This window comes from Bidens hawaiensis, unplaced genomic scaffold (assembly GCF_021521415.1).
Source record: "Bidens hawaiensis isolate Kalapana, Puna unplaced genomic scaffold, B.hawaiensis_p1.1 tig00010472_1, whole genome shotgun sequence".
Classification (NCBI taxonomy): domain Eukaryota; kingdom Viridiplantae; phylum Streptophyta; class Magnoliopsida; order Asterales; family Asteraceae; genus Bidens; species Bidens hawaiensis.
This window is the reverse complement of record NW_027491800.1, coordinates 446,682-471,630: the sequence shown is the minus strand read 5'-3', so window position 1 is coordinate 471,630 and position 24,949 is coordinate 446,682. Positions and strand designations below refer to the sequence as shown.

Here is a 24,949-nt window from a genome sequence, read left to right as displayed (position 1 = left end):
TCTTATTTATCAGAAAGATCAAGTTTCAACTTTTCAATTTCATCTATTAATTTATTTATAATGTCCTTATAATAGATGACATTGTGCTCTCCTTGAAAGATTTTAAGTTTAAGATTTGCAACATCATCGTGATGTGTTTTAATCTTTTCAACATATATCTTGTCAGCCTTTACATATTCAGCATTTAGTTGACGAAGTTTTGCGTTTTTTTTCAAAACATTCTGAAGATATCTATAATATGTAACTTTATTTACGCAAGCTTGAGTGCATAGATTTCTTTTTACCTCATCAGATGGTGACGCATCAGAACTTGCACCAGCAGATGAAGAAGCTTTATTGTTTGTGAGAGCCATGCCAGCCATGTTGAGAGGATTCTGTAGCTCTTGGAATTGATCATCCCAATCCACACCAACTTGGACCTCCGATTGGGAGACAAGGGCCTTTGAGTTTGAGCTTGAGTTGCCCTTGTGTGGATGACCTCCAATTCTTTGTGATAAGCTTCTTGGTTTCTGCACCTCATGCCTTTTTCCTGCAGCCTTGCTGTTCTCTTCCTCTGTCACCTCAGTCACACGAATATCATTTGCATGTTTTGATGGATTCGTGCATTCTCGAGAGAAATGACCCATCTCACCACAATTGTAGCAAAGCAGCTTTGACTTATCGAACCCGATCATTTTCCTGTCTGAATCATTGAAGCTATCCTTCCCGTACGTTTTCATGAAATTAGTAGCTCTTTGCACCGCCATTACCATCTGGTACTTGATATCCATCTTTTCAAGATCCTTTTGATTGATATCTCTTAAATCTCCAGCTTCAAACTTGTGACACTCCGCTAAATATGTCTTTTTCCGTACAATGTTTAATTATGATTTCTTAACGTTAATTTCCACATGATTAAATTTTGTTAAGTTTAATTACGACAAGTCTAGCATAGACCCGCATATGCATGATACATTGCATATAAGTAGTTTATTTATAATTAAATTACTCAAACTTACGGAACTTGTCCGACGAATACGGGCGTTGGTGATAATTTTAAACGACTCGAACGTATATATAATGAACTAAGAGGTTAGAACTCTATACTATACGGAATATTTATAGGTTAAGACAGCCAAAGAACGAATATAAAATGATTTTTCAAGCATTTATTATTATTCATTTCATGAACTATTATCGTCTAACAAACTTGTGAACATTTAAACATATACTAAGCTAAAATGCAAATATACATTTTATGCTTGGAGACGCTAATCATACGTTTAGTATCTAAGCGTACATAAACTAACATCTAGAAGCTATGATTAACGAATTTAATCATCAATTAATTTCTCAACCCATATATACGGTACTATCTCCACCTAATAACCTATGTTTGTTTGAAATAGATAAATACACACACCAACCTATAAGTACTTGAACCCATTTTCTAGTTTATTATTATTATTATTATTATTATTATTATTATTACTAGTTTATTTCATTCAAAGGACTTGAAACACAAATGCTAGATTTCATCAAATATCCCAACTAACCAAATCACCATATCCCATACCTCCCATACCATGGTCATTTCCCCTTTCCTATCAAAACTATAAGTCATCCCTATTTTCCAGTGACTTGTTTTACACTTAAAAATTTTGTTCCATTCCTTGAATATTATATGAATTAAACCATGCCTTGCCAATATTATTTTGAGGGCCCTTAACTGACGAACCAACTCAAACCACTAACAAGTAATAACATTATTTGAAGCACATTTCCTCTCTTTTACCTTTTGAAGCCAACGCCATCCAGAGAGCCTCACCTCTCTTTTTAAATTTCATCACTGCACACAAATTATTATTTGAAGATATTTCAAGAAAGTTAACAACAATGGGTTAGGAGCTTTAAAGGAGATGTATGAGCTTTAGGAGGGGAAACCAAGCTCAAGTTCTTCTATTTTTCTTCCTAATCTCTTATCCTAGTGCTAAGTGAGCTAAACTCCTCTAAGCCATTCTTTATATTGTTATATATGTTTTGTTTATGCTAGTTATAGACACCCAACTAATAATCCACCCACTAACATGCTTCGTTAAAGTTTAAGAAACTTAAACATAAAATTATTATGCTTGAAAAATATAAAGATTTGAATGGGTCAAATGACTGGGGCTAAAAACATGCATGAATGTGGTTTATACATGGCAAAGTTGGGTAAGATGGCTATAAACTTAGTGTTATATTCTTAAGATCCACTTATATATTTTTTGTGAATATTATGTTCATGGGAAAACAATGGTGTAAAAGTTGTATAAGTGATGTTTTTATAAAGATAAACAAATAAAAGTGTGATCTAGGTCTAAGACTGATTTAGTGAAAATATATAGAGACTAGTAATTTTAGTTGGAAATATAAAATGGTTGGGAAATTTTTGTATAAACCTTGACACTAAATATATGGGGTTTTAAAGAGTTATAATATGAAAATACCATTAAAAGTGTACACATGGTTTTATGACAATATAACCGCATTTTATAGCTTTGAGTAACAAAAACATATTTTTACGTTGAAATGGTGTTTATATGATTTTATAAAGTCTATATATAGTTTTGAATAAAGCTATAAAATTTTACGTTTGAAAACGACAAATAATAAGTATTACTTTTGGTAACGTCATGGTTGTAGTCAAAAAGATAATTTTTACATAAACTTTTGGTAACGTCATGGTTGTAGTCAAAAAGATAATTTTTACATAAATATATATATTTTGGAGGAATATATAAATGTTAGGCGTAAAAGTAATAATTTTTACTAGTTGAACGATCAAAACTATAAATAAAGTCGGTTTTAAAATTTTTGAATGAAAACATAAATATATTATGTTTCACAAAAATATTGGTTGTAAATTAAGGAAAATTGTCTAGACGTAAATATATATTTTTAATATATATTAGTAGTCTCAAACTAATATGTTATATCCAAATTACACCGACACTAATAAGAATTTTATTCTTAATATTTATATAAGCATATACAAAAACATTTATTCTCCAAAAAGAATATAAAAACTTATCACCAACGGGTCACCCAAAAATAAACGAAACGTTCGGTTGGTGAAAGCAACCGACACAAACTTAGCAAACGAAACGTTCAGTTGGTGAAAGCAACTGACACAAACTTAACAACGAAACGTTCGGTTGGTGAAATCAACCGACACAAATATAATAAATGAAACGGCCAGTTGGGTGAAAGCGACTAGCATAAACCGACTTGCGAGTCGGTAACGAACTAACTTACCTTACGCGTTTAGGACGTGTGAAGGCAGCTGGACCGGGCTAATATAAAATTGCTAGCAAATCGATCACTGAACTCACAAGGTGAGTTTCATGACCCCTTTTTACTGTTTTATTGCTTTTAACTAGGGGGAGAAACATACGCAACTGCTTTTATATACCATAGTTAGAAACAAAACAACCAATCCTTATACGAACTTGAGTTGAACTATGTAGTGCTGTAAGTCCCTTGCTTACATACTATAACCATTAGCTAACAGAGTTAGCCACAGGAATATACGGATAGTACTATTGACGTTGACATTTCCCCCTACTATTAGGTTAGTCGCGCTAACCTCCGATATTGCATCGAAACAGGGTGCGTATATTCCATCTGTGAGATTTGAACAGGGCAAAAATGATATAAGTCGTGGTTTGGTTATAGGCTCATGGGTCGTATATTAATTCGTAGAATTTGCGCACTCTACGGAGGATTACCGTATTTGTTTCAATAAATTATCGTATACTTGTTTGTGAACTGATTCAACGTTTTATAAACAACGTGATTATACTTCGAGTCTTAAAACTTGTGGACTCACCAACCATTGTGTTGACCTTTTAAATTGTATGTTTCTTTTAGGGAATTAACAAGCTTGTAAGGAAATCATGGAACCGGGACCTCGATGCATAATTAGGATACCTATTTTGAGGGATTTCAGATGTATAACCTGATTGATATCTGGGTCATATACGAGAAATCTCTTATTATGTATAATTATCTTGTTAAAAACAATTCGTGGGTTGTAAAACTCTTTTGAAAACTAATGGTATCCTAATACTACTATGTTTGTGATAATCATATGTTTATGGTATACATGACATCACGCGCTCGCGTTTCCGCCTTGGCGGGGTGTGACAAAACTGTGGTGGCAATAGATTTCCTTGCATCAACTCTTCATGACTTGACAGAAAAGCGTGAACTATTGCGATGTTGGAGTCATTCAACATGGGTAGTGCTTCACAAAAACTTGAAGGTTTGCTTGGTTGAGGTTTCGAAGAAGATGAGATCCCTTGAGCTTTTAAGGCTTGGGCAACCGCACTGTCGACCTCCTTTTGAAACGAACTTGTATTGTAAGAATCTGATTAATTAGTTGTTGAGATGAATGTTGTTGGTTGTGAAGGTACACTTGGGGAGTACTTGGGAGTGGTCACGGGATACACATTTTGTTGAGCTTTGCTTATGAAAGCAGTTGGCATCGAGGAAGCAGAACTCACTCCAGCTTGATTCAGAGAACTTAGATGATTGTTCATTCTCATCTGCTCATCCATTTCAAATGACTTGATAGTGGATAACAAGTCAGTGTTTGACATCGTATTTAGATTGGTAGTTCTCTTGATTGTGACAGTATTGGTACTCCAGCTGTATGGCAATGAATTCATCAACTTGTGGTTGACCTCAGCATTTGCAATGTTGACACTTGCAGCCCTAATTCTTACCATCAACTTCTCAAATCTCTTTACCAACTCCAAAACAGCTTCACCTTGACGATGATTAAACATATTGAACTCTTCCTTTAAAAGGGCCTTCTTGTTTTCCCTAATTTCGGCATTTCCCTCAACTTTTTCAACAAGTGCTTCCCACAGACCCTTGGCACATATGTGTTCACGAAGAGTTTCAGTGATTTCATTTGAGAGGCAAACAATCAATATGAGATAGGCTTTCTTATCTTGTGCCAACAGGTCCCTGTCTGCTTGATCATAGTTTTCTGGAGCCTTAAGTTGTTCCCCAGCATCAGTGCGAGTCACGGGAACGTGAGGACCTTGTTCAAAGCATCTCATCAAATCAGTCTCAGTCAATGAGATATAATTCATAAATCTCCATTTGAAATCTGCAAAGTTATCATCCAAGGTCATATATTTTGGTGGTTTTGTAGGTGTTCCCACTTGGTTTTCCAACAACAAGTACCCCTTCAACAGTTCAGAATCCGTGCTTGTCATGATTTTAGAAGTCTCAAACACTTAGCAAACTTTAAACAGCTTAAAAATTCAACACAGGTAAGTTTTTCGCGCGAAACACCTTTTCAAGCGAAGCGAAAAAAATGAAACCAAGCGAAGCGAAAAAGTTCAGCTAAGCGAAGCGAAAAGGATCTCTGATGAACAGTAATGCGAAGCGAAAAATTTCTATACGAAGCGAAATGTGAACAGTGAAGTGAAGCGAAAAAATCTATGCGAAGTGAAAAGGTTTCCAAGCGAAGCGAAAAGTTTCAAGCGAAGCGAAATTGTTTCAAGCGAAGCGAAAAACTCTTAAGCTTCCAGAAGCAATCTTCCTTGGGATCTGTTCCACCTAAACTGTCAATACTAGGTCAAAGGTTGGTACACTGATTGTGATGCCATGAGAAGCGAAAATTTTAACTTGATAATTTCAATACTTTTCAAACAACCCGTAACACCAAAGCTTGTCACTTTTAAGACTAAAACCTTTTAGATCTAGAACTTGAACACTTGCTATCTTCACCAAGAACACTTTCTAAAACTTTTATGAAGATTTTGTCGATTATTTTTGTATTTTTCTTGTTTTTGTGGTGTTTGTGAACTTTTCTTGCAAGAACACTTGTTTTCTTCTTCTCAAGATCAAAACCCAAGGTTGTGATCCAAAAACCCTCAACTAGTGAGCCGAAGCTCTGATACCAATTGTAGGTCCCTATTCGAGTGGATCTAACAACGTCTTTTGATCAACCTAACTTAGTGCTAGCAGAAATCACACTAAGCAACCAAGAGGTCTCGGATCTATAGATTATGTTTGGTTGAGAGTAGTAAGAGAGAAAAAGAGAGAGCCGAGAGAAAGAAAGAAAGTGTGTAATGAGATTTTTTGGCAAAAGGTTATTTTTCTCATGGCATGCTCCCTATTTATAGGGTGGCATGCATGAGAAGTATGAATTATATTCACTAAGGCCCAATGGGCTTCTTTACAATGGACCGTGGCCCAATACATACAAAATGACTAATCGGCCCCAAATAAATAACCGAACCAATACAAAAGACTAAAACATACAAAACGGGTCCTAACACTACATATAAATAATAAAAACAAATTCATACGCAACTATTTAAACTATATTAAAATGTGTGAAGAATACACCGATCAGTAGATAAAAAAACCAAAAAGTCCTTATTCTCTGATATCAAGCCAAGCCCAAACCAATACCAAAAAAAATGAAACCGAACGATTTTCATAACCCAAAATTTCTTTTTGGTTTGGTTTTTAAACCGACCCAAATGAATCCGTACACATCCTTTCTAGTAACATAATTAACATAGTAGTGATTATTTTGATACATTCTTAAAAAAGGGTTTGACTCTCATAGACATCTAGTCAAACCAAATATATTCCCATGACAAAAGAAAAATCCCATCAGTTTTCAAATATTTTGAAAAATGAAAGCCGAACTTTCTTAAAAAATACACATTATGTTCCAATACCTTGCCATTTTCAGTAATCATTGAAGCTTGAACAAGATAAAAAAAATTAATCACAATAGGATACAAGCACTATTTTCCGGTTAACCCGAAGATGCCTTGATAATACTTTCAACAAAATCCGGCAAGCGAAATTTGAAGTCATCCAACCATCTTTCGTGCACAAAATATTATTAGTTGGCTGGTTCCATCTGCCCCAACTGATCTATAAATACACTTGTGAATGAGCATAGAAATATGTCCTCACAACTCACAAAATATGACTGAGACCAATGGCTTCCATACTGGTTCTCATGTTAACAACCATTTTAACCTTCATTTCAGCCAATGTAGCTAAACTCGAAACCTACATTGTCCATTTAGACTTACCCAAGACTCAACAGTTTGTTCTAAAACAAGATCGTCAAAACTGGTACCAATCATTTTTACCACGAGCCACAACCGATGCAAATGACGAACCAACAATGGTGTTTGCATATCATAACGTGCTAAACGGGTTTGCAGCAAAACTATCTCTAGATCATGTCAAGGCGATGGAAAGTAAAGACAGGTTCTTATCCGCAAGGCCTGAGAGAGTGTACATGAAAGATACTACTCATACTCCCAACTTCTTGGGGCTGCACCAGAATTCAGGTTTCTGGAGTGGTTCGAACTACGGAAAGGGGGTCATAATCGGGCTTCTCGACTCTGGAACGACTCCAAGCCATCCGTCTTTTAACGACAATGGAGTACCTCCCCCACCAGAAAAATGGAAAGGGAAATGTGAAATTAAAGGGTGCAATAATAAACTAATTGGGTTGAAGGATCTTACAACGACCGGTATAAATGATACACGGTTTGATCAAGACGGGCATGGCACACACACTTCAAGCACAGCGGCTGGGAATTTTGTGAATAATGCGAGTTTCTTTGGAAATGCCAAAGGGACCGCGGTTGGGATGGCACCACTTGCGCATGTGGCGATGTATAAAGTGTGCACGCATTTGGATTGTCTAGAGAGTGTGGTCTTAGCTGGATTTGATGCAGCAGTTGAAGACGGTGTAGATGTGATTTCGGTATCGCTGGGCTTTGATTCTGTTCCATTTTATAAGGATGGTATGGCTGTAGGTGCATTTACCGCGATACAAAAAGGTATATTCGTGGCTTGTTCTGGGCGTAATTTAGGTCCTGAAAGCTCTACACTACACAATGAAGCACCATGGATGCTAACGGTAGGTGCTAGCACCATTGATCGGAAATTTGTTGCGTCTGTTTCTCTTGGAAACAAGGATGTGTTAGATGGACAATCGCTTTTACAACTGAAAGATTTCCCTCAAACATATTTGCCTTTGGTGTACCCGGGGTTGAATGGTGATCAAAACATGTCGTTGTGTGCGGAAGGATCGTTAGACCACGTGGATGTGAAAGGAAAGATAGTAGTGTGTGATAGAGGTATAATATCTAGAATTGAAAAGGGCCAAACCATAAAAGATGCCGGTGGTGCTGCGATGATTCTACTGAACCAAGCGGAAAATGGTGAACAAAATTTTGTGGATTTTCATGTTCTTCCTGCATCAAATGTCGGTTACAAAGAAGCAATTGCAATTAATACGTACATTAACTCAACCACGTCTCCTACAACCACTTTGTTGTTTCGGGGGACTATAATCGGAGTAGATTCAGCTCCTGCTGTGGCTCTTTTCTCATCTCGGGGGCCAAATTTGCAAAGCCCATAAATCTTGAAACCAGATATTATTGGCCCAGGCGTCATTGTGCTAGCAGCATGGCCTGTCTCTATTGACAACAACACCCAAACAAACTATGTGTTTAATATGATATCTGGTACTTCAATGGCTTGCCCTCATCTAGCAGGCATAGGAGCATTGTTGAAAGTAGTTCATCCTGATTGGTCACCTGCGGCTATTAAATCCGCAATCATGACAACAACTGGTCAAGTAAGCCTAAACGGTAACCCTATTGCGGAAGAAAGCGGGCTACAAGCAAACAAATTTGCCATAGGTTCGGGCCATGTGAATCCATCAAAAGCTAATGATCCAGGGCTAGTTTTTGACATTGAACCAGATGACTACATTCCTTATTAAAGTGGTCTCGGATACACAAGCCAACAAGTTGGAATCATTGTAACGAAAACAGTTTCATGCGAGAAAACTATTCCCGAAGGACAACTGAATTATCCTTCCTTTGTGATGGCATTAGCAAGTGGTGAAAACAAAACATACATAAGGACGTTGACAAACGTTGGTGAGGCGAATTCCATTTACACTATATCGGGGTCGGATGTTATTGTTCCAAAGGGTATAGTTCTTGAAATTCACAATCCTACTTTGGAATTCACCGAAGTGAACCAAAAGTTGACGTATGAACTAACGTTTAGACGTTATAGTGACGTGGAAGTTAATGTTCCTTATGATGAAGGAGTGATGGCTTGGCGTTAGGGTAAATACTTGGTTAGAACCCCGTTTGTTATCAGGTATGTGTAAGAGACAATGACGATCTAGCCATCTTTGTGACTGACTCCATGTTTCCTTTCTTGCTTGTTTCCTAATTTCCATCTTTGCCTGCCTCCGTGGCTTCGCCTCTACTTGTCTCTAACTTCTTATGTAATGTTATAAGAATCATCAATGCATTATTCTTAAATAAGTTGTAACCATTTATAAATCTTCTATTAATCAGAACTTAGTAATGTTGTAACCACTTATAGTATACATTTACAAACAAACGAAACAGTTAACATCTATGTTAAGAATCAGAACTTACAAAAGGTAGATGGCAAACAAAACCCTAAATCGCTTTAAAGAAGACAAGAGGGCAAAAACAAAGTTTAGAATCACAAGTCTAATCAAGAACATATGAATGATGACAAAAGTTGTTTAGATTAATTAAGTCCTTCAATTTTGTTTACCATTTTGCCCCAAAACAAATAACACAACTAAATAGATCATAGTAGAAACCTAAACTGAAACTATACATTTAACTATGCCTAACAAAGCTGAGCAATATGTGTTTGACTTTATAAATGTTTAAAATGTTTTTAGTTTGGTCTCACTTTTGTATGGGCTTGCTATAATCTAACCCTACCTTGTTTTCGAAGGGTTGTTTGGGGTCGCACCGTACGGTCATTTAAAGGTTCTGAGCTTAAGCAAATAGCAATGTGATGAAGAAATGACTCTTGAAAAAAAAACTTGTGCTTGTGAATAGACAAACGGAGATTTGAATCCAATACTCAAACAAAAGCATCAAACTATAAAAATAGCAACATTTCAAATCCAAACCAGAGAAATCAAATTGGTTTCCGTATCAAATATGCAACCAGTTGTAACACACAACATACCTTTTATCATCCCCAATATCGATGGTGGGTTCAATTAAGAATTAGGGAAGCTGTTAGGTATTAAATATACAGTAAAGGAGTTGTATTGTAATAGTTCATAGAATAGTGGGTCTCTTGTTAGGTCGTAAACTTGTATTTGTACTTAATCAAAGAAGGAACGTAATAGAATGTATCGATGATGTGAGAGTATTTCCTTGTTCTGGCTTCTTCTTCTCTTAATCAATCATATTACCATTTGAACCGTAACAGAAACTTAAGCGATGAATTCAATAGTGTTGTCATCCTTCATAATTTACTTAGTGAAGGAATCCTTGTCCCGATATTCCACTCCCCAAGGAGACTAACTGACTATTTTAATGCTTTAAGAATGTGTGTATTAGCGTTCAGGATATTCGATCATAAAACGGTTATAGTGTTAATCTTGAAAACTGTTAAAATATAAAGCTTAACTTGATCGGGATAACGGTGGCTATTGCTTGTCTCTGTTTGTAGAGTGGTAAAAAAAATCATGCATTGCAGCAGCGGGGCTTAGGTAGGTTGGCATCGGTACCATATTAAAATTTTGGGTTACCATATTGAAACTTGTAGGTTGTTTGTCTAAGTTAATGAAACTTGAAGGTAGCCATATTAAAATGTTGTGGGGTTAAGTATGTAAATTAATGAAGCTTAAGCGTTAAAAATTTTTAAAAAGTTATAGGGTTACTTGATAACTTATTGAAACTTGTGGATATCTCGTGTAAGTTAATGAAACTTGTACTTTGAGGGGTTAATTGTGTAACTTATTAAAATTTGTGGGTGTATTGTGTAGTGATGTGCTAAAAGTAGTTATATAAAAACACGCTAATCTAGACACTAAGTAATAAATTCTAGACTCTTAAACTTAACTAAACTACTAACCGACAAGTGAACCGATCGACTCTAGTACAACTAAGTAAGTCTGAATATCGAACCCACGAGACTCTTTTAATTACGTAAACTAGCTAAATTAGACTCAACTACAAGCACGACTATTTATTTATTATTATTGGGGGGGTTACTAAAAACTAATATTAAATTAATCACTAAGACTTAAAGATGACTGAAACCTAGACTTAATTCAAATGATGACAAGCAACCACCTAGGCTAGAATCCCTAATGTATCAATTGTCAATTAGTTGGAAAATGCATGTTATGGAACTGGGATCGTAAAATAGACGCTTAAAGAAAGCCCAAACAGGACCCCTGACCCTCCTCAAGAAGACACCTATGGATCTCTATTAAGTTTTAACACTCACCAGTATTAAAATCAAGTTTCCTTACGGTCACCTAACTAATTACAAACTAGTTCCTTTATACAAAATCCTACCTTACAGCGTGAAAATCAAAGGCAGTCTAATATAATCAATTGACTCGATAGACAAAGTTAATCAATCAAACCTAGACGGACTCCTTACAAAGAACTAAATCTAGCAATCCTGATCAACAAAGACCTACCAATAACCTAGTACCTTACAGTTATTTAGGTTAGCAGCACACTTAGGTTTATTTGGTTAAATAATATTATTCACTATGATATTATTCAAAATCAATCATAAAATAGTCAAAAACACAAAGTAGATTGACCTAATAGAAACCTATCATAATGACAAACAATAATCAAGGAAACTATGGAATAATAAAACTTAATTAAACAACCTCAAGTATCCATATGCATCAATTTAATATAATTAAGCCGTTTACTAGTTCATAAAACCATAATGAAAAGCAAATCCCAAATAAAATAAAACGTCAATCAAATGTTCATCATAAGCCTAGGCGGTCTAAGGGGTTTTGCCAACAACCATACTCAAGAACAAAAGAAAATAAATAGGTTCAAATAATAAATTCATGACGAAAACAATAAATTCAAACCAATAATAAGGATGCTTGGATGAGTAGGTGTTAAATCCAAACGCTCACTGCTTGAACCAAGATATGCTTGTTTCTCTTTTTCTTCCTTGGGACTCCCCTTTATGACAGCAGCAAGGTTCTCCCCAAAGAATATAACAATAATACCAATAATTGTTCCAACGTTGAACTCCCCTTTTGTTATGGGATATGTTATTCATACACCTTTTGGTTATCCACACACCTTACATACGATCGCATAGGGGTTATACGATCGTATTGAACCCACTTAAAAGTGGGTGTGTATAAGTCAAAGGGTGTATGGATAACCAAAGCCTTTGTTATATATATGCTTTTTTTTACCTCATAATCTTTTTTCTTTATTTAACAACCTTGAAATCTTAAACCTTAATTCCGCATACTTGCGTTTCTACAGGCCATATAGTTTTCTTTATTTTATTTGTTCTTTGATGGGGCCCAAAAAACATGGATCCACTACGAAATCAGCCCAACTTCTGTATCATTGTTTCTTTAACTCCATAGTCTCCATGTGCATTTCTTTCTAATCATGATTATTTAGCATACTTGAAAGCCTCGATTCTCTTTTGTTGTACCTGACCAAAACATAACTAACATTTGTTATTTCTATTCATAATTTAAAATATGTATCAGGAATTATCCTTCTAACCATAACCAAGATTACATATGTATATAGTTTTAAGTTAAAGATAATAATCATAAACAAAATTTATTCGAATATTCGCTTGTTGGTCTCAATTCTAGTTCAAATATTCAGTTTTAGCTCATTGTCTCAAGTTTAGTAAAAGTATCTAATTTTAGCTCAATCTCTCTTAAAACCTTAAAACCCACACATGAACCAACTAAGAATAATATTCATTAAAAATCTGGCCTGAAAGTATTTAAAAGTGTAGAAAATATTTATATAATAATATATATATATATATTAGACCACATCATGTAGCTTAATGAAACCTGTAGGTACCATACTATATATATGTTGGCATGGATTCAAAATAAAAATTTTTAAATGGTCGTAAAATTGGTAACGATATAATGAAAAGGCTTATGTCGCAAATAGAATCGCATTAATACAAATTAAAACAAAAATTAATTGGGTCGTGAAAACGATTAGGAATATAGCTGGTTGCAAGTTTGAAATGAAAACTTGTTTGGTTGCAAAATTGGTCGTAAATAGGTTCAGTCACAATTGTAGTCAATTATAGTTCAATGCAAAATGGTTCCGTCGCAAATAGTTTTGGTAGCGAATACAATTACTAACAGTTCAATCACAACCTTGGACCTTGATCGCTAAAGGTTCGGGCACAAAGTCATTCTCAAAAACGACTAGTTCTTAAATTGTTAAAAGTGACATTCAAAATTATGTTTCTATTTATTGGTTGTTAGAATCATGCAGGTTATGTGCTTAGTGTTTGTTTTATCCGGCTCAATAAAAGAGTCATAGTCACTAGATAAGTTTGTTATACTATTTTCTGCATGCTTCTTATTCTAAGTATAATGTCTTGCAATCTTCAAAATATTATTCCAAATGGATCATTGGCACTGGTGCTAATGATCATATGTGCCATAATCAAAATCTGTTAGCTTTCTTTTCTCAAAAATCCAATTTTCATCACTCTTTCTAATGGCATATCTATCACTGTTCATTAGTATGGGATTGTTCCTTAACTGGTAATATTTCTTTGTCAAAAGTTCTTTTACTACCACATTTTATAAATAATCTTCTTTCTGTATCAAGATTATGTTCTGATACTGATGGTATTGTTCTTTCCTCTAAAAACACCTGTGTTTTGCAGGCCACTTCTCTGAAGAGCCCTCAGGTTCTTGGTGACATGCTGAATGGTCTATATACCTTCTCGAGGCTACTAAGCGTTTTTCTGAAAAAAAAATTTGTTTCAAATAAAGTTTGTAACTGTTGTAAATAGTGAAATTTGGCACAACAAACTTGGCCATTTACCAATTTACAAACTGAAATAATTACCTTTCATTTCTAATACTTCTTTGAAGTCTATTGAGCATTGTGATATTTGTCCTAAGGCACGATAGCATAAACTGCCATTTTCTACTAGTACCACATCAACTAGTATAATTTTTGAGCTAATTCATATTGATGTTTGGGGGCCTTATCACACAGCTACCTACAATGGTTATAGCAAAACCACCCGGACACATTTGCTTTCAACTAAAAGCAGTGCCTTTCCCATACGTAAGTCTTTTATTGAAATGGTTAACAACCAATTTGGCACAAATGTAATATGCATCAGATCTGATAATGCCTTTGAACCGGGGTCTGGATTAATCCAACATGCTTATTTGTTGAGTAAAGGCATTTTTCATCAGACCACTTGTGTTGTTGTCCCTCAACAGAACGAAATTGTTGAACGAAAACATAAACACTTGCTTGAAACCTCAAGAGCACTTATGTTTCAATCTAAGCTCCCAGTCCAGTTTTGGGATGACTGTGTTTTAACTGCGACACATTAATCAATCGGTTTCCTACCGAGATTCTTCATAATAAAACCCCTTATGAGGTTTTAACTGAAAAGTCTCCTTACGCTCACATGAAATCCTTTGGTTGTCTTGCTTATGCTTCCACATTGTCTCATGGAAGAGATAAATTTAAACCAAGCGTTGTGCCTTGTGTTTTTCTAGATTATCCTCTTGGTAAAAAGGCTTATAGATTATATGGCCTTGACACAAACAAGGTTATCATATCAAGAGACGTTGTTTTCTTTGTAGCTTTATTTCCTTCAATAACTAAATCCAAAGAAAGTTTCATTTTTCTATCCATTGATCTCATCAATTAATTTTTTGATGATCCATTGTCTACTTCCCCTACTCCATCTCCTAATCATGTTCCTAACCCTTCATCTTTCGTTCCTAATTCTGATCCTCTTCCTAACGATCAACCTGTTCGAAGATCCTCGAGAACTTCTCTTCGGCCCTCATACTTGAATGATTATGTTTATAATCATTCTGATTCTTCTCATCATTGTTTCCACACTGTCACCAATTCGTGCTCTTCACCTACCTCTTGCTCTTTTTCTCATCTTCTTACTTCCAATCAATCTCTAATTTACATGAGCCTACTTCTTAAAAGGAAACTGTCTGCATTCCTGAATGGCAAGATGCAATTAAAGCTGAATTTCAGGCTCTTGAAAACAATAATACTTGGGCAATTACTGATCTTCCCCTGGAAAGAAAGCTATTAAGTGAAAATGGGTGTTTAAAGTTAAACACAAAGCAAATGGGACAGTTGAACGTTGTAAAGCTAGATTGGTGGTGAGGGGAGATACACAAAAGGAAGGGATTGATTATAATGAAACTTTTTTCTCCTGTTATCAAGATGACATCCATTCGAAGTCTTGTAGTTGTTGCTACAAAACGGAGTTGGCCTCTTTTTCAGTTTGATGTTAATAATGCTTTTCTTCATGGGGATTTAGATGAGGATATCTATATGTTACCACCACCTGGTATGCAACTTCCTGATAAGCAGGTGCTTAAACTTCATAAATCCTAATATGGATTGAAGCAGGCTTCTCACCAATGGTATGGGAATTTTCTTCCACATTAAAACCAAGGGGGTATGTGGGTTCTCAGAATGATCATTCTTTATTTTCAAAGTCTATGGGACCCTCAGTGGTTTATGTTGCTGTATATGTTGATGACATTTTAGTTACCGGGAACAATTTGGAAGAGATCAATAATCTCAAGACTTTCCTGGATTCATCTTTCAAAATCAAAGATCTGGGACATCTCAATTATTTTTTGGGAATGGAGGTTCTTTACACTACAATAGGGGTTATCATGTGCCAACGCAAGTTCGTTAAGGGCATGCTTTCCGAATTTGATACTTTCAATCTTTCTGCCACCAACTCTCCGTTGCCTCATCATTTACAACTGAAAGCTCATGAGGGACTCATTCTCGATGAACCTTTACGATAATGGAAACTTGTTGGGAACTTAATTTCCTTACTCACATAAGACCTGATATTGCTTTTGTTGTTCAATTTTTGAGCCAATTAATGCAAGATCCGAGGATGTCTCATTGAGCCAATCATTGCTTCATCACTTCACACTCCTTCATATGTCAAAGGCACTCTATCTCAAGGATTATTCTTCAACAACAATCCTTCATTTGCTTTACTGGCATTCTGTGATTCGGATTGGGCAGCTTGTCCTAATACTCGTCGATCGGTCAGTGGTTTTTATGTTTCACTTGGGGGCTCTCTGATTTCTTGGAAATCTAAGAAACAACCTATCATTTCTTTGAGCTCCGCTGAAGCAAAGTACCAATCTCTTCGACGCATGACTGCTGAACTTGCATGGTTGACAAGACTTATCTCGAAGTTCAATGTTCCTAAGATTACTCCTATCACACTCAAATGTGATAGTTAAGCTGCAATCTATATTGCAAAGAATCATGTCTTTCATGAATGGACTAACATTGAAATCGATTGTCATTTCGTTCGCGAGAAGTTACAAGAGGGCCTCATGACTTTGGTGCATACGAACGCCCAAGATCAACTTGCTACTTGCTGACATTTTTACAAAGAGCTTACCATGACCTCATTTTCATGAGCTATTGTGCAAGTTGGGGGGTTTCTCAACCTCCAACTTGAGGGGGTGTGAGCGTATATGTATGTATGTATGTGTGTGTGTGTGTATACGCCGTTTATGTTATACGGCGTGTAACTTACACACCTTATAACATATGCGTCGTGTATGTTTAGTCTATATATATATATATATATATAGGTTTCTTGTTTCTTGTTTGTGTAATTTTTTATTCTGAGATAATAAAATTTTCTTTCTTGTTTCATTTCTTCTTTCCATGTTATTGTTCTTTAACGATTACAGTGTGGGGAAGAAATTGAAGGGATGAAGAACCGTCCTCAACCTCTTCTTTCGGAGCACGTGAGGAAAAAAACTGCTTTTTAATTTTTATCAAACGGCTGAGAAGCAATTTTGGTTTGAGTTCGGGCGGCTCAGATCAAATTCCATGCTTCTGTGACCTATATATATAATTAAATGCAAAAGAAAACTACATAGATATAACTTTTTGCTTAACACAAGTAAATGATAGAGAAATGACCAAACACTACAATTAGTGCATAGCTATGTTTGTAACGAATCAAATCGACAATTGTGCCTTCCCCTAAAAACCATCGCCTGATCCCTTTTTTTCCTTTTAATTTCCCTACCGGATTTGTCCTCTTTCAGGACTTCACACTTCAACATGTTTTCTTTTGGTTGCAGCCCAGATTATGTATTTCATGGTTATAGTCGAATCCAAACCAATCAATTTTGTCTTTTCTTCTGCCTCTCTTTTTCTTCTTGTGTGTTTTGACTTTTGAGTTAACTCCAAATTAATTTGGCTGTCAGTTAGAATAAATAAATGTGTGAGTCAAATTAAATAAACTAATCAATAGCCTGCATAAATTAATTAATGACTCATGAATTATAATAAGCCCATATAACTCCTAAATCCTTTTTAATTAAAAACTCATTTATATCATTATTAGCTCGATCTGTGTTCTTTAACTACAACCAAAAATACAATTAAAAAAACATATAAATTGTAACATCCCAATATTAGCGGGTGATTTAAAATATGTATTGTAATTCATATACCCCAAACAGACATAGTATATTTTAACATTTTAAAAGATGTTTTGAGTATTGGGGGTATGCATGTGACAAAAGTTAAGTGTTTAGAAATATCCCAACTTGTATTGAAAATTTCGAGGGCCATTCTGGTCAATTGAGCAAACTAGAATTAAAGTGGTGATTTTAAGAAATTAAACAAACAAAAAAAGAAAGGAACGTTCAGATGAAAACCAGGGGAGCATCGCCCCTGGTGTCGACGAGCAGAGAGAGAGAGAGGGAGACATAAGGGACTTGAAGATTATCAGGAGCCAAGACCAACAAAAGCAAAGTAATGAAGTACAATGTAAGTCATCTGTACCCCGGATGTATATAACTTAACAGTTCATATTTTCATATTATAGTGGTTAACTTTTGGACATACATTTTATGAGATTTGAATTGTGATTAGTTGGATGAAGAGTGTATTGCTGTCTATAGTACATAGTTACGGGTCGAGGATTATTTCGGGTATTTGACAACGTCGGTTCTTTATGAAATTTAGATTCATCATTCTTCAAACATTTGTCTAGGCCCTATAAAAGGTTTCAAGTAAAATGGTTTGAGCTAAGAGTTCAAAAGAAGTTTTCAAAACCGATTTATGTTTGCCGTCTGAACGAAGTCAGCCCACTTGCAGGTGCTGTTTCGGGGTCTTAATCATTTTATTATGACATGATTTTTGGTAGGATGTTAGTTAACATCATAAGTTCTTTTATGGAATTTTTGTAGAATTTTCTGAAACAGTTTGATATGGTTTTATGCGTGTTTCGTTACTAAAATCGTGAGTTTCAGCAACCAGGTCAGCCCACTTGCAGGTGCCGTTTCGGGGTCTTAATCATTTTATTATGTCATGATTTTTGGTAGGATGTTAGTTAACATCATAAGTTATTTTATGGAATTTTTGTAGAATTTTCCGAAATAGTTTGATATGGTTTTATGCTTGTTTCGTTAATAAAATCGTGATTTTCAGCAATATGTTTATAATTGGTGAAACTGGTATACATAATTAACCAAATGACAACGGGTCCAGCGGACGGATAAATTATCTTTTAGCTTTAAGAGTATGTTATGTTTAATAAAGAAAATATATATGTTTATGAGAGATGGAAGGAACGAAAAGTTGACGATAAAGCAAAAAACCTGATTTTGGCCCGTCTGGATGAATTTGGTTTATTGTAATACAACGATAATGATTTCTAATTAGGAATCATGCTGAGATATTGTTTCATGTTATCAGTTAACTTCAATCAGTTGTGGATATCGTGATTAGAAACAGGTACGCGAAGCCCGGAATTGGATGTGTCAAATAACGATGAAGAAAATAAGACGTGGTGCTGCAGGGGATGCATCATACCCCCTTTTGGGTGTTACTTAGGCCAGGAATATGTTGTTTTAAAGCCCCAGAGCTGTAGGGGGCGTAGGCTATGCCTACCCTTTTTCTCCTACCAGTTTGTTGCGTTTTGGTTTGGTGTTAGTGCATACCCTTATAGCATGATCTTTTATGTTGTAATACTAACTTGTGCGGGTGTTTGTCTTAGGGCATGCTCAAGGACAAGGTGTTGGATGATGATCAAGGGGTCGGGACCAAACAACAAACACACATCTACAAGACTACAAGTTGAAACTTTACCACTACTTGAAAAGTTGTAAAATGTCGTTTTTTTTTTATTATTGTGTCGTATTGGATTTAAAAGTACATATCAGTTTAGATGATTTGAGTTAAACTAGACGTTGAAACACATATTTATTTTGGTGGTTAAGAAAGAAATGAAATAATGGGACCATATTTTCCGCATTCAAACATATTATAAAGATTATTATTTTTAAATATTATGGGTGTAATATAAATCCTCTATGTAAATGATAAAAGCCAATCCATAATGAACTAGTTAAACTACATTAAAATGCATTAAAATATACACTGATCATAAGTAAACAAAAGACAAAACGTCCTAATTTTTCTCTCTCTTTTGGCTGAATTTGTTGGCCTGTAACTAAAATTGTGTTATTAAAATAGTTATCCTATATGTCTTCTAGTAACATAATCTAACATTATGTCCAATCCATTGCCTTTTTCAGTAATCATTGAAGTTTGAATGCGATAATAACATTACTCGAAATAGGATACATAAACACTATTTTCCGGTCAATCCAAAGTTGCCTTGATGATACTTTCAACAAAATCTGACAAGCGAAATCTGGAGTCATCCAACCGTCTTTCAATTCATGCATAAATTATTATTAGTTGGCCGGTACCACCTGCCCCAGCTCATCTATAAATACACTTGTGATTGAGCACAGATATATGTTCTCATAACTCACCCAAAATCTCTTACACCAGTAGCTGCAATGGCTTCCATATTGTTTCTAATGTTAGCAACCATTTTAACCTTAATTTCGGCCAATGCGGATGAAGTCAAAACCTACATTGTCCATTTAGACTCATCCAAGACTCAACAATTTGTTCTAAAACAAGATCGTCAAAACTGGTACCAATCATTTTTATCACGGGCCACTACCGGTGAAAATGATGAAGCAACCATGGTGTTTGCATATCATAATGTCCTAAACGGGTTTGCAGCGAAACTATCTGCAGATCATGTCAAGACGATGGAAAATATGGAGGGTTTCTTATTTGCAAGGCCTGAAAGAATGTACATGAAACACACAACTCATACTCCCAACTTCTTGGGGCTGCACCAGAATTTAGGTTTCTGGGCCGGTTCGAATTACGGAAAGGGGGTCATAATTGGGGTTTTAGACACTGGAACGACTCCAAGTCATCCGTCTTTTAACGACAATGGAGTCCCGCCACCACCAGCAAGATGGAAAGGGAACAGTGAAATTGAAGGGTGCAATAATAAACTGATCGGGTTGCGGGATCTTACATCAGGTGGGAACGATACGCACTTTGATCAAGTGGGACATGGTACACATACTTCGAGCACTGCAGCTGGTAATTTTGTGAATGATGCGAGTTTATTGGGAAACGCCAAAGGGACCGTGGCTGGGATGGCGCCACTTGCGCATGTAGCTATGTATAAAGTGTGTGTGAAGGTTGAATGTCCGGAGAGTGTGATCTTAGCTGGAATGGATGCAGCAGTTGAAGATGGCGTAGATGTGCTTTCTCTATCGATAGGCCTAGATTCTGTTCCATTCTATGATGATGGTATCGCATTAGGTGCATTTACTGCGATACAGAAAGGCATATTTGTGGCTTGTTCTGCGGGTAATTCCGGTCCTTCTAACTCTACCTTGGTGAATGAGGCTCCATGGATTCTTACGGTAGGTGCTAGTACCATTGATCGGAAAATAGTTGCATTTTTTTGGCTTGGAAACAAGGATTTGTTAGATGGAGAATCGTTTTTCCAACCAAAAGATTTCCTTGAAACATATCTGCCTTTGGTGTACCCGGGATCGAATGGTGAACAAAACACATCGTTGTGTATGGAAGGATCATTGGACCATGTGGACGTTAAAGGGAAGGTGGTAGTGTGTGATAGAGGCATAATACCGGGAATTGATAAAGGGCAAACAGTAAATAATGCTGGAGGTGCTGCGATGATTCTACTAAACCAAGCGGCAGATGGTGAATTTACTACGGCGGATTATCATGTTCTTCCAGCATCCCATGTCGGATACAAAGAAGGAGTCGCGATTAAGACGTATATTAACTCAACCGTGTCCCCCATGGCCACTTTGTTGTTCCGGGGAACTATGATCGGTGTAGATTCAGCTCCTACTGTGGCTCATTTCTCATCTAGGGGGGCAAATTTGCAAAGCCCTCAAATCTTGAAACCAGATATTATTGGCCCAGGCGTTATGGTGCTAGCAGCATGGCTAGTTTCTATTGAGAGCAGCACACAAACAAGCTCTATGTTTAATATGCTATCTGGTACCTCAATGTCTTGCCCTCATCTGGCAGGCATAGCAGCATTATTGAAAGCAGTTTGTAACATCCTAAAATTTATAATGTGAATAAAGAAAGTTACGTTTAGTGATTTCGCGTTATTAATTAATTAATGTCGAGTAAAGAACGGATCATGGACTTAGATTAATTGAGATGGGTTAAATGAGAATGGGCCTTAGGTCCATGGGCTTTAAGGGATATAAATATCCCCTAAACCCTAAACCATCATTCATTTCCATCTTATTCTCTAACACACTCCAAAACACACACGACCCGAACCAAGATCCAAAGACGAGGACCCGAGCTTGCTGGTGCTAGATCGTCGTGACGAACCAAAGCAGCAAGACCAGCTCGTGTTCGTAGTTCGACTCATTTACGGTACGTTTATATCGAGAACTTGTTCGTTTAGGTTTGGATTAGTATAGAAATGATAGATCTGTGTTTGTATGGTAAAAACGAATCCAACAAAGCTAAACTTACTGAAAATGGTTATGATTTGATGGGTTAATCGATTGATAAAAGAACCCGTAACCTATATGCATAAATCGCACCCTTTAAACATCGATGTTAGGTCGATTTGATGGTTGGGGTTTGTAGGCGCTGGTCAGACGATTCCGTGGATACCTAAATCGAGTTATTTGGTTAAGAAACGAAGGATTTAAGAAGGAACAGTAGCTGCAGCCGACAACTTCGCCTGCAAGCTAAGTTCGCCTGATGAACTTCGCCTGCAAAGCTAAGTTCGCCTGATGACAACTTCGCCTAAAGCTAAGTTCGCCTGATGACAACTTCGCCTAAAGCTAAGTTCGCCTGATGACAACTTCGCCTAAAGCTAAGTTCGCCAGATGACAACTTCGCTTAAAGCTAAGTTCGCCTGATGACAACTTCGCCTAAAGCTAAGTTCGCCTAAGGTTAACTTCGCCTAAAGCTAAGTTCGCCTGATGACAACTTCGCCTAAAGCTAAGTTCGCCTAAGGTTTAACTTCGCCTAAAGTCAAGTTCGATTAGAAAATAAATTAAAAACCTAATGAAAAATGTGTTAAGACAGTTAATGTAAATAAAATTTTTCCAAGCTAACCTGGCAGCTCGACCCCAGCCAGGGGCTCTGCCCCTTGGACCCTGCTAGGGGCTGCCGCCCCTAGACCCCGCTGCCAGGGGCGCTGCCCCCGGACCCCCGTTCGTTGTGGGTAGTAATTAAGACTAGAAAGATGATATGAGTAGTGATAGTTAATTGATATGTATACTTGTTATACAGTCAGCCGTGCACAACTGAAGAAAGGGATTACGATTAACGGTGAACGTAACCGTGTTCAGGTGAGTTTCTAGCCCCATTTATGTGTTATGTTTTCGGGGCTGTGTGCATACTCGATATGTTTGTTAATACGCTTATCCTAAGAGATAAGTGTATGCCTTATGTGAATGATGTGATATGTATGAATGATGGCTTGACGGTACGTGAACGATCTTCGGATATTGCACGTACTGTCAGGTTGTAACGCTAAGTATAAGGAAAGTATGATATGTATGCTTATGTGTATGAATGTGATAAAGTTAACAAAAGAAGGAAAGGGTGGTTGTATGGTAACGAAGAGGGAATCGAACCCTACTAATATTCGAGAACTAGGGAACCGAACCCTACTAATATTCGAGGAAAGAGGGTATCGAGCCCTAATAATACTCGAGGAAGGAGGGTACCGAGCCCTAATAATACTCGAGGAATAGGGTACCGAGCCCTAATAATACTCGAGGAAGGTAGGGCGTAATGCTCTTTATAACGTAAGATATGAAAGTAAGTTAATACAAAAGAAAGTATGAAAGTATGAATGAAAGAAAATAAGTTTTTGTGTATTGTATAGTGTATGATTAACTAGAACTCACTCAGCGTAGCTGACTTTTAGTATGCACGCAGGTGAGTAGGATGAGGCAGCTCGCTTGAGGAGACACGTGGCACTGAATAAGAGGCTGGCATCGGAAGACCCAAGACGTTTAAGTTTAATGTTTCGTTTATTTTGAAAGACAAAATGATGTTTTAAGACAAGACGTGTTTTGTTATGAAATGTTTTATGAAAGCTTTTATATTCCGCGAATGTTTTAAATAACTCTGATATTTAGAACTACGTTTATGAGTAAATCCAACACGAAAGTAGGGCTACCGGCAACGGGGCCTTACACAGTTCATCCTGACTGGTCACCTGCGGCTATTAAATCAGCAATCATGACAACAGCTGATCAAGTAAGCCTAAATGGCAACCCTATTGCGGAAGAAAACGGGCTCCAAGCAGACAGATTTGCCATAGGGTCAGGCCATGTGAATCCATCAAAAGCTAATGATCCCGGGCTGGTTTTTGACATTGAACCTGATGATTACATTCCTTATTTGTGCGGACTCGGATACACAAGCCAACAAGTCGGAATCATTGTCACGAAAACAGTTTCATGCGCGAAAACCATTCCTGAAGGACAACTAAACTATCCTTCCTTTGTGATGACATTAGCAAGCGGCGAAAACAAAACATGCACGCGGACGGTGACAAACGTTGGTGAGGCGAATTCCACTTACACAATATCGGGGTCGGATGTTATTGTTCCAAAGGGTATAGTTCTTCAAATTCACAATCCTACTTTGGAATTCACCGAAATATACCAAAAGTTAACGTATGAACTAACGTTTAGACGTCATAGTGACATGAAAGTAAATGTTCCTTATGGTGAAGGAACGATGGCTTGGCGTTCTGGTAAATACTTGGTTAGAACCCCATTCGTTATCAAGTATGTGTAAGCGACAATGATGATCTAGCCATCTTTGTGATAGTCTCCTTGTTCTCTTTCTTGCTTGTTTCCTAATTCCCATCTTGTCTGCCTCTGTGGCTTCGCCTCTACTTATCTAACTTCTTATGTAACGTTATAAGAATCATCAATGCATTATTCTTAAATAAGTTGTAACAATTTATAAATCTTCTATTAATCAGAAAATAATTTAATAAAGTTGTAACCACTTATAGTATACATTTACAAACAAATGAAACAATTAGCATCTATGTTAAGAATCAGAACTTACAAAATGTAGATGGCAAACAAAACCCTAAATCTATTTACAAGAGGGCAAAAAAAAATTGTGCATTGCAGCAGCGGGGCTTAGTAGGTTGGCTTCGGTACCATATTAAAAATTTGGGTTACCATATTGAAACTTGAGGATGTTTGTCTAAGTTAATGGAACTTGAAGGTAGCCATATTAAAATGTTGTGGTGTTAAGTATGTAAATGAAACTTGAGCGTTAAAAATTTTTGGGGGGTTACTTGATTAACTTATTGAAGCTTGTGGGTATCTTGTGTAAGTTAATGAAACTTGTACTTTGAGGGGTCAATTGTGTAACTTATTAAAAGTTGCGGGTGTGTTGTGTAGCTTAATTAAACTTGTGGGTACCATAGATAT

General features: G+C 36.5%; 1 protein-coding gene and 1 pseudogene across 1 annotated transcript; both read left to right on the top strand.

Annotated features, from left to right (window-relative positions):
* The first annotated feature begins 6,914 nt into the window (after positions 1 to 6,914).
* On the top strand, positions 6,915 to 9,514 carry LOC143535427 (subtilisin-like protease pseudogene; annotated as a pseudogene).
* A 10,446-nt stretch (positions 9,515 to 19,960) lies between these two features.
* Positions 19,961 to 24,318, top strand: LOC143535426 (subtilisin-like protease). The gene is made up of 2 exons (XM_077029686.1): positions 19,961 to 21,563; positions 23,692 to 24,318. Exons 1-2 carry the CDS (start codon positions 19,961 to 19,963, stop codon positions 24,294 to 24,296), a joined length of 2,208 nt encoding a protein of 735 aa, XP_076885801.1. The 3' UTR covers positions 24,297 to 24,318.
* Positions 24,319 to 24,949: the final 631 nt, after the last annotated feature.

Bases quoted from the DNA above. Each gene is read 5' to 3' on its own strand.
- LOC143535426 (XM_077029686.1), top strand. From the start codon at position 19,961: ATGGCTTCCATATTGTTTCTAATGTTAGCAACCATTTTAACCTTAATT. The intron at 21,564-23,691 runs GTAACATCCTAA...GGCCTTACACAG, and splicing joins AGCATTATTGAAAGCAGTTT to TTCATCCTGACTGGTCACCT.